The sequence below is a fragment of the Leptopilina boulardi genome, unplaced genomic scaffold (assembly GCF_019393585.1).
Source record: "Leptopilina boulardi isolate dan_hultmark-lab unplaced genomic scaffold, ZJU_Lbou_2.1 LbouV2_327, whole genome shotgun sequence".
In the NCBI taxonomy this organism is placed as follows: Eukaryota; Metazoa; Arthropoda; class Insecta; order Hymenoptera; family Figitidae; genus Leptopilina; species Leptopilina boulardi.
The window spans coordinates 2,200,924-2,220,032 of record NW_026137893.1 but is presented as its reverse complement, the minus strand read 5'-3'; the positions used below and the strand labels follow the sequence as shown (position 1 = coordinate 2,220,032).

Below are 19,109 nucleotides of genomic sequence, written 5' to 3'. Positions count from 1 at the left end.
TTGGTTTTTTATAGACCAAACTATTTTGTTGTGTTAACCAAATTATTTTGTTGTCATAACCAAATTTTGATTGGAATTTAAAAATGTTCAACCAAATGTTTGGTTGAGATAACTCTACGACTTTGTTTCAGCCAACCAAAATTTGGTTACACGAACCAAAATTGCCTAATCAAACAATTTTGTTGCAAACACTAAATTTTTTTTTCTCAGTGTAACATGTAAAGTAAATATTTGATGTAGATTTATTGCTTATTCATGCGTGTCTAATAAACAGTGTTCTTCATTTCATATGTAAAATTTTTAATTTGTTTTATATTTCGCATTCATTTCTGAGTATACATAAAGAAAAAATCGGACAAGTGCGAGTTACACTCGCATTAAAAAAAATTTTCATTACCTAAAATTTGAGGGGGTTAAAGTGTGAAGGCCGATGGAACAATTTTGCTTAATTTTTCCTGTAATGTGAGCATGAAAACACATAGATAGACACATTGGACATAGAAAATTATCAGTTTTTCCTTAAAAACGCTATGATAATTAACTCCAATCATGCTCACTATATTTTTTTGTAATCTACATGTAAAAATACGTAAAAATGTATTAAGTTGAATCCCTAAAGATAAAATTTTCTTTTTTTTTTATTCGAAAAATCCATGATTTTTTCTAAAAATATGAGTTTTCCTTAAAAACAATATGATCATGAACCTAACACGAGCACGCTATATTTTTCCAGTAATCTACATGCAAAAATACGCATGTATACAAAAAATGAACTGTCTTGGTCAAATAGTGTGTGCGCTAGGAGGATTAAACGCTTTTTTTTCAAAATTTTTGATTTTTCCTTGACATAGCTATGTAAATCAATCCGAATCATGTTCGCAATATTTTTCCTGTAATTTTCACGTAAAAATACATAAGTGTACCAAATTTGAGCTCTCTATGTAAAAAGATGTGGCCACCAGGGGGGGGGGTACATAGTCATTTTTAGGGATTTTTCGTAAAAATTCATGGGTTTTCCTTGACAAAGTTATGATAATCAATTCCTATGAGATTCGCTATATTTTTTCTGTAATCTACACGCCAAAATACATATGTGTACCAAATTTCAGCTCTCTAGATAAATTCGTGTGGTCGCTAGGGGGGGGATACATGCCTTGCTTCACTAGTAGTCTCATTAATAGGGTTCCCCCTTCGGGTACGAAAACCCTAATAAATTAATAAATTATTATTTAATTGTGCAATAATTGAATAATTAATTATTAATTATAAGTAATTTCTACATTCGGTTTTTCATTTTAGTTTTTATTTTAATTTTTAAACTAGCGATGTATTCCTCGCTCGCTAACGCTCGCTCGGTTAAAATTGTACTTATTGTTGTTTACTTATTGTAGTTTATGTATAGTATAATATATAATTTATGTTTTAAATTAATATCTTATTAATATTGTATAAAATTTATCTTAAAATTGAAAAAAGATGTTACATAAAAATAGTTTGTAAGATTTTCTAAAAGCATATATGCAAAGTATTTTGATTTATTTGAAAATAATTGAAAATAGATTTTTCAAGGACGGTGTCGAGGTCACGGGGTCGGTGTCGTTTTTCGAAATTTGTTAACTTAATATAATAGAAGATTGATACCGTAAAACGGGGTTATTTCGCTCATTGCGGGTAAATTCGCTCACCCACTTTTATGCTTTATTTCAGCTTTAAAATAAAGTTTAATACCTTTATTACCAGGTAAAAATGTTAAATTTGTTAACCCTCGGAGCACATACTGGGTCACACAGACCCTGTCATTAATTTCAATGAAGTGTAATTTGAAAAGTCGGCAATACAACACGAACCTAAGGCCATATAGTGGTAACTAACTAATAAGGAATAATAAGTAACATGATAATCCAAAGAAAATAATAAAATACTAGTAAATATGTTATTAAAAAAGTATAGTTTTAAAAAGTTGTGTCGAAAATCACATTTTTATCGTCTTAAAAGTTACCTTCGTTAAACTACAAAATAAATACCTTTTTTAAAAAATGAAATAAGGTGGTATTTTTTCCCTTATTCTAACACACTTCGAGAATATAAATCCCAATTTTTAGCTTAAAATATTAAAAATTACAAAAGTTACATTTTTTTTAAATTCAATTTTTTCTTTTTAATTAGTTAACTTCACGAATTTCTTTTCAATATGCAAATAATTTAATAATATTTCTAAACTGCATATTCTTATTTTACAAGGTTCAATGAATAAAAAAATATTTTTTTTGTGTTGATCAGTCCAATAGTTCAAAAATGGGGGAGTTTTGTAAAGTAAACAGGGTCACAGTGACCCAGACTGTGCTACTTGTTCGAAAAAAGAGGTGTGTGCTCCGAGGGTTAATAGAAATACTAAATTTTAGTTTAAATCAAATTTAAAGCAAAAAAATGGGTGAGCGACTTTACCCGCACAGAGCGAAATAACCCCGTTTTACGGTACTACTTAATTATTAAAAAATATATGTATATGTATATGGTTTAAGGCGTATATGTAAAAATAAAAAAATAATAATAATTAATATTCTTTATTAAAAATAATATGCAATTAGCTGTTAGCTGCTAAAAAATCACGTTTAGTGCCTTGACGGTCTATTAGACGGGAAAATAAAATCCTTACACAATACTAGAGCTTTTTTAATTATATCTAATGTTATTTAATTTTATTTACTATTAAAGAAAAAAATACTTGGTTATTTTTGAATATTATCAAATTTATACTGATAATTTTAAATACGAGTAATTTTTAGGTTCTATAAAAAATAGAAGGTCACATATGTGACATTGAAAACAATGTTGTCAGACAAATTCTGCGTTAACAATGTAAATTATTGTGCAATATGATACTAATTCTATTGTTATGTCAATATATCGATATTTTATATTTAAAATTTAACTCACGATTTATAATATTTTAAAGTCATTTTGTAATTTCATATACTTATACATATATCATATACAGGGTGTTCCAAAAGTATGGAAACTTGCAAATATCTCGAAAAGTACGAATTTTCGTAAAAAATGTTCAATACAAAAGTTGTTCCAAACAAAAAGATCTACATTGTTGAAACCAAAAAATTGGGCCCTACAATGAAAAAAGTAGTTTTCTTAAATGAGACCACTAATTTTGAATATCAAATTCGTAATCCCCATGAAATTCTGCGTTCAGACATGTGGTATAAGTGCCCAAAATATTGGGCCCAATCCAAGATATCGGGCCCAACATTTTTCGACAAACAAAAAAAAATTTTTTAAATCGTATATTTGGGGGTTTTTGGGGTCACAGGATTACAAAATTCAAAGCTACTTTTCAAATTGGGCACAGAGCCCAATGTAGGATTCCGCGGCCCAATGTAAGGCCCACAGTAAAAAAAAATTAGTTGTCTAAAATAAAACCCAATAATTTTTAGTATCCATTTCGTAATCGTCATGAAATTCTGGATTTAGTTTTGTAGTACAAATGCCAAAAATATTGGGCCCAATGTCTAGGATTGGGCTCAAAATTTGTTGACATAATCATAATCGTTGTGAAATTCTAGTCTCTAACTTGTGGTACAAATTACAAAAATATTGGATCTAATCCCAGACCTTGAGCCCAACATTCAACATTTTTCTACAAATCAATTTATTTCTTTGTCAACAAATTTTGGGCCCAATCCTAGACATTGGGCCCAATATTTTTGGCATTTGCACTACAAAACTAAATCCAGAATTTCATGACGATTACGAAATGGATACTAAAAATTAGTGGGTTTTATTTTAGACAACTAATTTTTTTACTGTGGGCCTTACATTGGGCCGCGGAATCCTACATTGGGCTCTGTGCCCAATTTGAAAAGTAGCTTTGAATTTTGTAATCCTGTGACCCAAAAACCCCCAAAGATACGATTTAAAAAATTTTTTTTTGTTTGTCGAAAAATGTTGGGCCCGATATCTTGGATTGGGCCCAATATTTTGGGCACTTATACCACATGTCTGAACGCAGAATTTCATGGGGATTACGAATTTGATATTCAAAATTAGTGGTCTCATTTAAGAAAACTACTTTTTTCATTGTTGGGCCCAACATTGGGCCCGGGGCCCAATTTTTTGGTTTCAACAATGGAGATCTTTTTGTTTGGAACAACTTTTGTATTGAACATTTTTTACGAAAATTTGTACTTTTCGAGATATTTGCAAGTTTCCATACTTTTGGAACACCCTGTATATAATTTTTTAAACGTAATGAAAAAAGCAATAATTTTTAATTTTTTATCAAAATAAAAAAAATAAAAAAATTGTATTTAATTCAAATAATCGGTTACTTGACTATTATCAAATAAATATTAAGTTGAACCAAATAATTTTTATTTGAATTAATAGTTTCTGTTTCAAATAAATACCATTTAATTAATTCAAATAACAAATTATTTAACATACAAGTAAATACTTATTTGATAGTTAAGTAATCGATTATTTGAATCAAATAAATTCTTTTTCAGTGTCATAGAAAAAATGTATTATGGTTTGAGGGATATTTGTCAAATTTATAACACACAGATGTAATTTTGAACAGTAAATAATTTATTTCATTAAATATAATACATTTATTTAGCGTTAATTTTCAAATAAAAAATAATTTCGTTTATAAATTAATTATTCATCCCCCATTGTTACGCTAGTTTACATTATAATAATTATAACTATAATAATTTGAGTTGGAACTTGTTTCATTATGGCAACTATCACTTAATGTTTTCTTGTTACAAACAAATTTTGATTCACTCAATTGTGTTACGCACATCTCTGAAAAAAATATTGCATTAAACACAGTAGCATATTAGGAGTTTTTTTTCTTATATTATAAAAAAATAAATCATTTTCAATACATTGAATAATTAATAATTTTAAAAAATATATGAATTATTATAATAGAAATCCTCTGAATTTGAAATGAATACGAATAGGGTCAGTTGGGGTAAATGGGGACAAGAGTATTGACAAGCTTTTATCTTGACAATTGACAGCAAGATAAAAAAAGTTATCGCTCAATGCATAAAAACTTAAAAATCAAAGTCAAACTGTTTCAGATATTTTCTCGAGCATTTCAAAGAAAACAGACTTAAAAATCATACCAAATTTTTTTCTTATTCCTTATGATTTCCATAATAGAAATTCACTTGAGTTTTTGATTTTTGTTAATTTGGTTAATAATGACAAGCTGTCCTCATTTACCCTGAGTTTTCGAATTTTTGGGGTAAATGAGGACAGCTTGTCATTATTAACCAAATTAAAAAAATTTCAAGTGAATTTCTGTTATAGAAGTCATAAAGAATAAGAAAAAAATTTATTAAGATTTTTAAGTCTATTTTTTTTCAAATGCGAGATAAAATACTGAAATGAAAAAAAAATAAAAAAATTTCAATTGGTTCAACTATTATATATTCTACTACAAATTTTTTCCAAGTTTTTTCATCCCTTAATACAGTAATATACTTAAGGAAACTTTTTTCTTAAAACTTTCTTAGAAACTATGCTGTCCCCATTTACCCCAAATTTTCTAAATTTTGGGGTAAATGGGGACAATCAGTTTCATGCGTTTAAAGCTTATCTAAATTTTTTTCTGTTGCATAAAATTAAACCTGGGAATATAAATAACAACTTAAAAAAATAATAAACCCGCAAATATTACCTTTTAACCCTCGGAGCACACACCTCTTTTTTCGAACAAGTAGCACAGTCTGGGTCGCTGTGACCCTGTTTACTTTACAAAACTCCCCCATTTTTGAACTATTGGACTGATCAACACAAAAAAAATATTTTTTTATTCATTGAACCTTGTAAAATAAGAATATGCAGTTTAGAAATATTATTAAATTATTTGCATATTGAAAAAAAATTCGTGAAGTTAATTAATTAAAAAGAAAAAATTGAATTTAAAAAAAAAATGTAACTTTTGTAATTTTTAATATTTTAAGCTAAAAATTGGGATTTATATTCTCGAAGTGTGTTAGAATAAGGGAAAAAATACCACCTTATTTCATTTTTTAAAAAAGGTATTTATTTTGTAGTTTAACGAAGGTAACTTTTAAGACGATAAAAATGTGATTTTCGACACAACTTTTTAAAACTATACTTTTTTAATAACATATTTACTAGTATTTTATTATTTTCTTTGGATTATCATGTTACTTATTATTCCTTATTAGTTAGTTACCACTATATGGCCTTAGGTTCGTGTTGTATTGCCGACTTTTCAAATTACACTTCATTGAAATTAATGACAGGGTCTGTGTGACCCAGTATGTGCTCCGAGGGTTAAAGGAAGAAAGTTACGTAATTTGTAAAAAAATAGCGATTTTGTTCCCATTTACCCCAACTGACCCTATTTGTGAGAAATTTTTTTTTACTAAACTAGAGAAATCTTTTGATTTCGAGAATAATTTTTCTACTGTATTATGCAATTATGTTAAAATTGCTTTTTTAATTTATTTTCAATTAAAAAAAATTTAAAAAAAAATTTTTTTTTTTGCTTTTTATATGTAATAAATAAAAAATTATTAACTATTACCAAAACATCTGTTTTGTACATCATGATTAAAATCTGCCTCTGTCAAACAGACTTCAAGAGATCTATGACATTTATCTATAATAAAATAAATGTTATTAAAATATATAAATATGATTTTTACAATTTTTATCTTTCTATGTCCATAATAAAATTTTATACTTTTTCTTTTAAATATTATTAAAAAATATTTTTTGAAATTAAACTTACAGGCCGCTTGATATATATTATCGAAGGTTTCTTCTTCCACTGAAAATAAATTGATAAATATTTCATTATTTGTATTCCAGTAAACAATAAGAAAAAAATGTTAAATAAATTTATAATTGAAAGCTTACCACGTGCTGTATTATCTGCTGGACGACCATTGTCTTCAAAATTATATATATCAAAATATGAATAAGTTAAGCAAAATACATTGTATAGAATAAAGAAAAAAATTATGATACGCATATTGGATATAGTTTCAAAGACTACGTTAAATTCGTAAAATTCACTGTATTATATACCCATTAGAAGGGTAAATTAGGTATTCTATTATATACACATTTTTATAATAATTTTAATATTTATTTAACGACAATATATAATGACTCAATAGTAATAAAGTTTTACGTAAGATTAAAACAAGATCTGTTATATATTAGACAATGAACATTATTTTCTTATGTAAATTTTTTATTAATTTTTATTTATTTTACTAGAACAACCTTTGAGCTCTGTACCTAATTGGATATAAACCGTTGGTTTAACAATGTCCCAATAATAGGAGCCAGTGGTTCCACTATTGATGCAATGTCAGCCAATATTGTAACACGATTGGTAAAATCTTGCTCCCACAAAAAAATGATTCTTTGTTTTAAAGAATGTTTTATTGAATCAAATAAATTTGTTCAGGATCTAAAAAAAATTTCTTTTAATTAAAGAATTTATTTCTTTATTTCTCTTTTCTTGACTCTAAATGAAATATATTTCTTGGATTTTACAAAAAAATTTATTTGAATCAAAGAAAAAAATTGTCATTTTAATGCACAAATGTATATATATACGTTCGTATTTTGATTAAAATAATATAGGTACTAGATAATTTTGCTTTAATATATTTACACTGAAAAAAATCATAATATCATAGTATCATATAATTTTTTTTTTTATTCTATACAATGTATACCGTGGATGTACCAGTTACTGTCCATGTCCCAGTTTCCGTCCATTTTACAAATATCTCGTATAGTAATTTAAATTATTTTTTAACAATAATTTATTCCTTTTGTCACACAATCGACTTATTAGTTTAAGTAAACAAATAAAAGAAAATAATTTTTTTATAAATGTTATTTTGAAAATTAAACTGGACGGAAACTAGGTCTTAGGTGGACGGTAACTGGGACATCCACGGTATTGCTTAACTTATTCATATTTTGATATACCGTGGATGTCCCAGTTACCGTCCACCTAAGACCTAGTTTCCGTCCAGTTTAATTTTCAAAATAACATTTATAAAAAAATTATTTTCTTTTATTTGTTTACTTAAACTAATAAGTCGATTGCGTGCCAAAAGGAATAAATTATTGTTAAAAAATAATTCAAATTACTATACGAGATATTTGTAAAATGGACGGAAACTGGGACATGGACGGTAACTGGTACATCCACGGTATATAACTTTGAAGACAATGGTCGTCCAGCAGATAATACAGCACGTGGTAAGCTTTCAATTATAAATTTATTTAACATTTTTTTCTTATTATTTACTGGAATGCAAATAATGCAATATTTATCAATTTATTTTCAGTGGAAGAAGAAACATTCGATAATATATATCAAGCGACCCGTAAGTTTAATTTCAAAAAATATTTTTTAATAATAATTAAAAAAAAAAGTATAAAATTTTATTGGGCATAGAAAGATAAAAGTTTTAATAATAATATTTATATATTTTAATAATATTTATTTTATTATAGATAAATGTAACACAATTGAGTGAATCAAAATTTGTTTGTAACAAGAAAACATTAAGTGATAGTTGTCATAATGAAACAAGTTCTAACTCAAATTATTATAGTTATAATTATTATAATGTAAACTAGCGTAACAATGGGGGATGAATAATAATTTATAAATGAAATTATTTTTTGTTTGAAAATTAACGCTAAATAAATGTATTATTTTTAATGAAATAAATTATTTACTGTTCAAAATTATATCTGTGTGTTATAAATTCGACGAATATCCCTTAGACCATAATACACTTTTTCTATGACACTGAAAAAGAATTTATTTGATTTAAATAATCGATTACTTAACTATCAAATAAGAGAGATTCTACCTATAAAATTAGTTGAATTTTATTTTGAGAAAAAATTAAAAATTATTGCTTTTTTCATTACGTTTAAAAAATTATATATATTAAATATGTATAAGTATATGAAATTACAAAATGACTTTAAAATATTATAAATCGGGAGTGAAATTTTAGATATGAAAGATCGATATATTGACATAACAATATAATTAGTATCATATTGCACAATAATTTACATTGTTAACACAGAATTTGTCTTTCATCGTTGTTTACACTATCACATATGTGACCTCGAGGGGGAATTTATACTAGTAAAAATTATTATTTAAGAGCAAAACTTTAAAATAAGAAATAGAGAAATAAATAATTAAATATTTTTAAATATTATAGTAAGTGCATCAATTACGGCGCGTTCATAAAAAATAACTATTATTACTATTATATTTAATATAACTATTGCAAAATGATTAAAAAAAATTATTTTAATCTTTTTTTGATACAATTACTAATGAAGATGCACATTTAAACAATTATTAATTAAATTATTTGAGATCAAATTTTTTCACTCGCCGTAATTTAAAACATTTTTAATATTTCCATTGGCTCTAATTTCGGCGGGCAAAGTATCTTCAAAATACACGTAATTTTGGTCACCGAAATTGATAGGGGAGAGTGGGGCAAAATGGGGTAGGCGGGTCAAACGGCGGGGTACCCCCAGTTTTCCATGATAGGTATTTCCATTTGTGTCAACTATTACATATATCTTTTATATTACAACTAACATTATTTTAATTACATAACCAGTATATAAAAATTTATTTATTATATTTTATGCGACTTTTAAATTTTAGGTCAAAAGAAAATCGATTTTTTATCGAAAGTAAATCACTTATAAAACTTTTTGTGTCGATATATTCGTTTTGGCAAATATTACATCTTTTTCAGCATTTATTTACGAGTAATTTTCATTAAAAGTAATTGTTAAATTATTAACAATAAGCTGAGAATTTTACATTTTGTTAAAAAATGCAGTGCGGGGTAAAACCGGGTACCAAACGGTGGGGCAAAATCGGATATATTTAAATGCATTACACTATACATATTTAAATTTTATCTCAAAATAATCGACATTTATATGTTTCGAAATCGATGTTTAACTTTCGATATATAATTTATTTACCATATCAATAAATAAACGATAAAAAATTAATAAAAATATGAAAAAATTTGTTTTAAAAGATTTAACTGCTGTTATTCATTATTAATATAATATATTTAGATTAAATTTATTGAATATTAATTATTTTCTATCATGTAAGTGATATATAATAATAATTGAACAAAAAGTTAAAGAATATTCCATGATTTATATATTTTCTTGATGGTACCCGGTTTTGCCCCACCATCGGGGCAAAACGGGGTACTTTGCATTTTTTTGAAAAAGCTGGTTTAAATTGATCAAAAAAATTTTTTTCATGCAATCGACCTTATTTTCTTATTCTCTAATGTTCAAGGAAGAACTTTCAACGACATTTGAACTAATTTATTTGATAGATTCTTTGTAAACCGAAAATTCCAAAAAGTTACCCCGTTTTGCCCCACTCTCCCCTACACCGAAACTGATACAAACGTGCCGCAATAGAAAATTACGGTATTAGTTTTAATTTCTCATATTTATTTAAATAATCGATTTTTTTAAAGTTAAACATTTTTTTTAACATCTAAATAACATAACCTTTTAGTTTAATATGTCTTAAATTGAGTTTATACAATAGAAATGTCGAATTTTCTATTTCAAAGGTGTTTTGACACGAATCGCGCCGCAATTAGTGCATTTACCCTACTTATAAAAGAAAATAATAAATTTCTCTTTTTTAAAACGTAAATAACTATTATTTAAAATGTTTTGAAATTTCTTTTAAAGAACACGATAAATAAAACTTATTTGTTTATATTTTTGGACGAGGAACTGAACAAATATAATTTTCTATATTATAATATCCGTGAGCATCCATGTTTATATAACGTTTAATATTTGGTTTTTGCTATCTTAAACCACGAACACAAACTACCTAAACCTCGTGCATTTTGTTTCGGTGTAATTACAGGAGTAGATATCTTAATGTACTTGGTTTTTTTGTACTTATTCCGGTAAGGTAGCTAAAAGCTAAAATTCGGCCAATTACTAAAGAACCATCTTCTGATTTGATTCTGTAAACATTTCATACCACCACCTATGGCAAAGTTGTTATACTTCAGCATCAAGTCGCGCTACATTTGAATAAGTGTTTAAAATTTTTACTTATATTAACATTTTTTGGTTTGATTTTCTTTAAATTTTTTAAGGTATTACATCATAATACCATAATATTACAAGTATTACATGATATTACACAATAATACTTATTATTACAAGACATTACAAAATATTACAGGTATTACTGAGTATTACTAGGCAAGTGTACACTTGACTACCGGAGTAAATTCCCCCTCGTGTGACCTTCTATTTTTTATAGAACCTACAAATTACTCGTGTTTCAAATTATCAATATAAATTTGATATTATTCATAAATAACAACACTGAGAAAACTGGAGGTTCAAATTCAGAGGTTCAAAAAGTGTATGCTTCCCTTTATTATTAAAGAGAGTTTAATAGTCCTTCTAGAATGATTTTGAATGAACTAGCTGATGCGCGGACGTATTTATTTCTCAATCGAATAGACTGAATTTTGGGGTTAGGTTGCCATATTTATTCGTTCCGCGTACGATAAGGAAGGTATATTTCTCAAGATTGATAATCTGTCCTTTTGCCATAAACTCATTTTCCCTCCAGGAGAAATGGCTTAAATATCTATGTGAATGGTGTATTCCATTATTTAGATTATTTTCCAATAGCTAACTCTCAAATATAAACTCTTTATCCCTCCAAATGTTCACTTCAAACCTCCAGTTTTCACAGTGCAAATAATTTTTTTTTTCTTTAATCAACAAAAAATTCGTTTATTATTATAGATATAATTAAAAAGCTTTAGTAATGTGTAAGAATTTTATTTTTTTTATGAATTTTTATTTTTAGTGATGGCACTAAACATTATTTTTTAGCACCTAGCAGCTAATCGCATATTGTTTTTAGTTAATTATTTATTATTAATTAATTAATATTAATTTTTATTATTACGTCGCCTTAAAACGATATATATTTTTTTAAACTAAGTAACAATGTAAAAATTAAAATAAAAACTAAAATGGAAAAATAAATGTAGAAATTTCTTATATCATTAATTATGAATTATTCAATTATTACACAATTAAAAATAATAATTTATTAATTTTTTTTAAAACTGATTGTCATTTTTTTCCAAAGGTTTTATATTTATTAATGTATAAATGTGGAATATAAAACAAATTTTAAATTTTACACATGACATGATGAACACTGTATATTAGAGACGCATGAATAAGCAATAAAGATAATTTTTTAGAATTGCGTTTTAATCGAATTTTATTTTGTAGAATATTATTTTTGAATTACTATATTCTGCAAAATTAATATTTTACGAAAAATTAAAATTCTAATCAATTTTTTTTTAAGATTCTTTTAAATTACTATTCTGCAAAAATAATATTTTATACAGAATAAAATTCTATTAAAACACAATTCTAAAAATTCTTATTCATGCGCGTCCCATTTATTGTTAACATTTTCTAAATAAACAATATTTCAAAAATTGATTGTGAAACCAACTGGTTCTAGAATTTTTTTTTTAATTTAAGACAGATAAAAATTTGAATTGTTTATAAATTTATCAAAAAATTTTGTTTTCTAATATTTTCAGAAAAACTTATTTTAATCACAGTAGGAAAAAAAACCATTAAATTTTTAAATTTTAAAGGGGCCGTCCATAAACCACGTAGCCCAATTTTTGGCACTTTTTGACCCCCCCCACCCCCCATTTAGACCAACGTAGATTTTCGCTCTAACCCCCCCCCCCTCCACTGGTAGAACGTATTTTTTTTTTAACTTATTTAAAAATGTATTTCTATTGAATAGATAACAATTTCCAATAAAGAGAATTCAATTTAAGAACACATAAGGAATTTTAATTTTAATTTTTTATATGTACTAATAATAATAAATAATAATAAAATAATAATAAATAATTTATACTAATGATTTTTTCAATAAATTAAATGCTCTAAAATATGCTTTTACACACTTGTTAATACCTTTAGGGATTTAAAATTTATTTAACAAAAATTTCATCTGTAAGAATATTACACCTGTTTTTTAATAAGAAAAAATTACTTTTAATGAAAATTTTACGTTATATAATTTTCAAATTATATAGTAATTCGAATAATTAATTAATAATATTAACATTACATAACTTTTAATTTCTATTAACCCATAAACGACCGCCAGGACGAAAAATTTACCTTCACTTATAGCAGCTGTTATTTTATATGAAAAAATAATTTAAAAAATTCAGGATAGCCCATTTCTAACGTAAAATTTATCGCTCTTTTCGATTCTGAAGTCCAAATTTAATTATAATTAAATCCTTAATATTTATAACAATTTTATTGCAAAAAAACATGATTTTCTGCAAAAAAATTTGTATTCAAAAAATATTTTGACATGGAAAACGACAGTTAATTTGCTCCGGAACCAAAAATATCGCGTCCTCGAATACCCAGCTACAAAACTGTATAGTTGCGAATTTCAAAATTTAAGATGGCGGACGACAAAATGGCGATTTTCCACTAAAAAAGATTTAAAAAATACTATTTTGCAAAAAATAATATATTGATGAATTATTTTTATTTCTGCACAATATACTTATGTTTTTTGGGTCACTAAACACGAATACGGTATAAGTTTTCAAAAATTCAAAATGGCGGATCCAATATGGCGGACAATTTTTTCAAAAACTCAATGGATTTATCTGAAATTTGTTACTCGGGGGTTTTTGGGGTCGCCGGTTACGAATCTGAAGTTACTTTTCAATAACACAACATGGCGGATCCGAAATAGCCTACAAATTTTAACCCTGCAGAAAATCCTTTAAAGTACGCGTCTCTTAAGAAATTTTTATAAAAAATGTTAAACAATTTGATTATTTCAGTACTCCTTTGACGGTAGAAATAGTGAAATTTTATGGTCACACAGTAATAAAATAGTAGATCAGTAATAAAAAATCAATAAGTATTGATTTTCAAGCAAATTCGGTGAATTTTAAAATTTGTAGGCTATTTCGGATCCGCCATGTTTAATTATTGTAAAGTAACTTCAGATTCGTAACCGGCGACCCCAAAAACCCCCGAGTAACAAATTTCAGATAAATCCATTGAGTTTTTGAAAAAATTGTCCGCCATATTGGATCCGCCATTTTGAATTTTTTGGAAACTTATACCGTATTCGTGTTTAGTGACCCAAAAAACATAAGTATATGGTGCAGAAATAAAAATAATTCATCAATATATTATTTTTTGCAAAATAGTATTTTTTAAATCTTTTTTAGTGGAAAATCGCCATTTTGTCGTTCGCCATCTTAAATTTTGAAATTCGCAACTATACAGTTTTGTAGCTGGGTATTCGAGGACGCGATATTTTTGGTTCCGGCGCAAATTAACTGTCGTTTTCCATGTCAAAATATTTTTTGAATAAAAATTTTTTTGCAGAAAATCATGTTTTTTTGCAATAAAATTGATATAAATATTAAGGATTTAATTATAATTAAATTTGGACTTCAGAATCGGAAAGAGCGATAAATTTTACGTTAGAAATGGGCTATCCTGAATTTTTTAAATTATTTTTTCATATAAAATAACAGCTGCTAAGTGAAGGTAAATTTTTCGTCCTGGCGGTCGTTAATGGGTTAAAAATTAATTCTAATAAAAATAAGTTTATAACTGAAACATTCTTACCAGTTAAATGTTTGTTAAAATGAAATAATAATGTATTTATCATTTGGTTTTGGCAGCAAAATCGACAAAGTGAAATTCATTCTAATAATTATGATAAATAAAAATATAGCTAATTAAAAATTTCAATAAATGAAAATTTAGTAAATTGTAGAATTCTTAATTAATAAAAATTTGTTTACAATATTGTTTGCATTAATTTCTTTTGATTATAAGTAATATTTCTAAAAGCATAGGTGATTTCGAAACACTAAAAATGCAATTTTATAATTTTCATGCCATATTATTCGTGAGACCCAATTATTATTTTTCTTATTTTCATCAAGTTTATAATAATCATTTTAAAATAATTTATAAATATTTAATTTTACAAAAATTCTACTTTATATTCATATATCGCTCAATTCGACATTGGAATTACCCGCGCAATTTAAAAAATATCAAAATAAATGACTTAATAAATACAACTACGTATAGTCATGGTTTAAACCCTTCCCCTCCCCCACGTAGTTTATCGTAGAATTTCACTTAACCCCCCCCCCTCCCCCTAAACTGGCTACGTGGTTTATGGACGGCCCCTAAATGAAAAATTTGAGAAATTTCTTTTTAAATTTCACGTTTTGAATATAAATTAAATATACAAATTTTCAAAATTTGCAACGAACGAAATCGAATTTGAATATTTCATTTATATATGATTTGAATTCGAAATGAAATCAAAATGAAATTATTTAACTCGATTTTCAATTTGGGTGGCCGCATTTCTATGATTAAAATGAATTTATTACATATATATATATTATATAATTTTCAAAATTTATGTATAACAACCCCAGTTTCGAATATATGTTAATCATATTTCACGTGTGTGTTGAATGTACATGGAGAATCTCGCGAAAATGAATTCAAACTGCATAGTGGTTGAGTTTAATTTTCAAGTTAAAATAGCTTAACTTAAATTGAAGCCACTGTGCTGAGGGGGTATTTGGTGAAAATTAGTTGCGAGAAAATTACCAGCTCTCTGTGATCGTTTTTTAAAAATTTTATATGATTCAGGGTCGAAGAGAAGTTTTTTTTTTTTTTTTTTTTAATGCTATTTAAAATACCGCGTCAACCGTGGCAATGAAAGTCGCAAATTTCAATTTAAAAAAATATTTTTATTAAAAAAAATATTAAAATAGTCTTCATTGATTATGATTATACTTTTTTATGTTTCAAATTTAAAAAAAAAATTAATTTTTCACAAGAAATAATTTTTTTTCAAATTTTTTAAGAATTAAATGATAAAGAATAAAAAATGATTTTAATTTTTCCAAATTCAAAAAAGTATTTTAAACTGTATATCTGTATTATCTATAGATAATTCACATCAATTAGAAATTCCAATATTCTTTTTTTTTTAATTTAATTGTATAAAAATTACAATATTATTTTGAATAATTCAACTTTTTAAAAATTTATTATTGTAAAATTCCATTTAATTTTTTAATTAAATATTTTTATGTAAACAATTATACAATTAAATACATTTAAATATTAAACTATTTTAAAAATTAAATTATGAAATTCAATTTTTTTTTTAATTACACTTTTATTGTAAATTTAATTATTTTCATATTTAATTATTTTATAAATTTAAATTCAATTTTATAAAATATATAAAAATTAATATTACAAAAAAAAGTAATGAATAGCAATTACCTACTTTTAATTATTATTTAATAAAATAATTTAATTATTTTTTATTATTTTTTTTTTGTTTTTAACTATTATTTTATTAATATATAATTATTTTTAATTAAAAAATAATATAATAATTATTTTTTTATGTTAAGGTAAATGTACACAATTACGGCATGTTAAGGCCCTTCCTGAGAATTTTATTTTTCTTATTTTATCAAGTAACTTAAAATTTAAGAAAACAATTGTATTGTAAAAATTAATCAATCATTTTCAATTTTTCATTTTATATATCTGTTCAAAAATTAAATTTATATTATTTTTTAATATTTTTTAAATCCTTTCAATTGTATGTAATTCCGTTCTAAAAATTTTGTCATGTAACTAATTCCGTTCCAACTTGTCCATAATTGCGGCATATTCCAGGTTTTCACACATACTTATATATAAAATATCAATTTGTTTGATAATAATTATTCTTATAAGAATATTAATAACATAATCTTAAAATTAGTTTAAGATTGTGTTTAAAAGGGAATTTTTTACACAGATGTCAAATAAAATAATGTTTATTCAAATGATAATTTTTGTAATATTCAGTCATTATTTTTCTTCTTTGGTTACTCGCTTTGTTCATTAACTTGTTTTGAAATAATATTATAAATCATTAAACATATATACTTTACGGTCATCAAATAATACTAGAGGATTCAGTTTTTTTAAAACATCTTGAGCATCGTAGATGAGGATATCGTCTCTATCAAGCCAGCGCCAGTTTGTCCCACTCATTTGATTAATTTTTAATTGATATTTTTTCACATTTTGCTTGAATTATTTTCGTGACAATACCTAATAATTCTTATAAAAAACGATACTTTTAAAAATTTGCCTCTTGAAATGATAATTAATAAGTTTAAAATTAAAGAATTGTGAACAAACTCTTTCTCCATTTTACTTAAACTTAAATACGGCGTATAGCACGGAATAATGAATGTATGTATAAAATGTTTTGAACCTAATTCCGTTCATATAATTTCTAATAAAATATTTCAAATATGGTTAATAAAATACTAGTACGCAATTACCTCATTTGTTTATTTATAATTTCATTTTTTGTTAAAAAATGTAAACACATTTAATATTCTTATTAGATTCATTAAAATAAGTATAATATAAAACAATGTAATTCCCTATTTACGTGTTTCAAACGGAATAATGTACTTCGTGTGAGAAGAGCGAACATAATTCCGTCTATTTAAAAAAGTATTTTTATATAAAGAAAACTTTTAAAAATAATTCAGCAATAGAAAATATAATTTAAATAGATCATAATTAATCAACAAATTAAAAAATAAATTAAAAAATAAACACACTTCACTTTTAATATCCTTACGAAGATCACCTTCAGTCCTAGCTGTCACTTACAGTATATTGTATTGCACAAAGCTCAGTCGTCGACTGACTGACAAAAGCTTTTATTTTCAATACATAAACAAAATAGATGTAATTAAAACACAGAATATTGATCTAATAAATAGCAAAGTTTGTGTTGCAATTTTTCAATTGTTGAAACATTTTATCAATTTCTTATTTCAATTAGTATAAAGAAATAGCACGTAATAACGTACTAGGCCGTAATTGTGTACGTTTACCTTATTTAAACAATTATATTTAATTTCAAGAAATAAATTTTGTTTTTTAATTTTAATTAATAAATAAATCTGGAAATTCATATTATTATTATTATTATTTTTTTTTTTACTTTATTATCTGCTTATTACAAAGTTTTATAATTGAAATTCATATTTCTTTTTTTAAATATATTTTTGACATATAATATTCTATTATTCGATTTTTATTTATTTTTTTTTTACTTAAATTAAATTAAATTTGTTTATTTTATAGTAGGTAAATTAAAAATTAGAAAAAATAAAATTTATAAATTATTTTTTATACTTTTTTAATTCATATATACACATATTTTAGGAATAATTTCAATTTTTATTGGATATTTTTTAAAAATGTTATGACTAAATTATAAGTAATTATTTATTTATAAAATATAATAAAACTAAAAAAAAGAAAATTGTGAACAATAATAATAGTAATAATAAAAAATACTAATATAACAAAAAAAAAATGCTAATAATAGTTATAAAAAACAACAAAAGAATTCGAAAATTATATTTATATTGGCAACTTTAACTTTGCATTCTTTTGTGTGAAAATAACTACAATTTGAATCTAAAGAAAATAAATACGTACAATAATTGTAAATTTTCTTGAATTCAAAAGTCTTTAAATTGAAGCACATAAACAAATAATCGAAAATTTATAATAGATATATACTTTTTTTTCACATGTGACTCTCTGCCAATTTCAAGGTTATGTTTGGTTTGAACATTCGAAAAACTCAATCGGTAAAATCAACAGAAATAACAAATTGAGTCAAATTAGAGTTTAATAAAATTGTTCCTATTTTTCATAAATAAACAATTATTTTAATTAAAAAATATTTATCATTTAAATAAAATTATTAGATAACTACTTGTTATAACGAATACATTAAATGTTGATAAATAATAGAAATTATAAAACAGTCAAATTAAAAATGG

General features: G+C 24.8%; 2 protein-coding genes across 4 annotated transcripts in view; both read right to left on the bottom strand.

Moving 5' to 3' along the window:
• LOC127284932 (tubulin--tyrosine ligase-like protein 12) overlaps positions 1-19,109 on the bottom strand; it is a 41,235-nt gene that overhangs the window by 22,007 nt on the left and 119 nt on the right. Inside the window, exon 1 of one of the 3 annotated variants that reach the window (XM_051310653.1) lies at positions 18,760-18,923. The exons of 1 other annotated variant lie outside the window; for it this stretch is intronic. The gene's annotated coding sequence lies outside the window, so the exon portion shown is untranslated. Of the gene's footprint in view, positions 1-18,759; positions 18,924-19,109 lie in introns of those variants that run through there. One more of the 3 variants, XM_051310654.1, reaches the window with a different exon arrangement.
• On the bottom strand, positions 4,579-7,095 carry LOC127284936 (uncharacterized). Its single transcript, XM_051310661.1, has 4 exons — positions 6,922-7,095; positions 6,794-6,832; positions 6,587-6,661; positions 4,579-4,821 (listed from the first exon to the last, which is right to left on the bottom strand). The coding sequence occupies exons 1-4, from the start codon at positions 7,034-7,036 to the stop codon at positions 4,694-4,696; spliced, it is 357 nt and encodes a 118-aa protein (XP_051166618.1). The 5' UTR covers positions 7,037-7,095; the 3' UTR covers positions 4,579-4,693.

Coding starts and splice junctions, on each gene's coding strand:
- LOC127284936 (XM_051310661.1), bottom strand. CDS start 7,036: ATGCGTATCATAATTTTTTTCTTTATTCTATACAATGTATTTTGCTTA. Junction 6,833..6,921: donor AGCAGATAATACAGCACGTG/GTAAGCTTTCAA, acceptor ATTTATTTTCAG/TGGAAGAAGAAACCTTCGAT. Junction 6,662..6,793: donor TAATATATATCAAGCGGCCT/GTAAGTTTAATT, acceptor ATTTTATTATAG/ATAAATGTCATAGATCTCTT.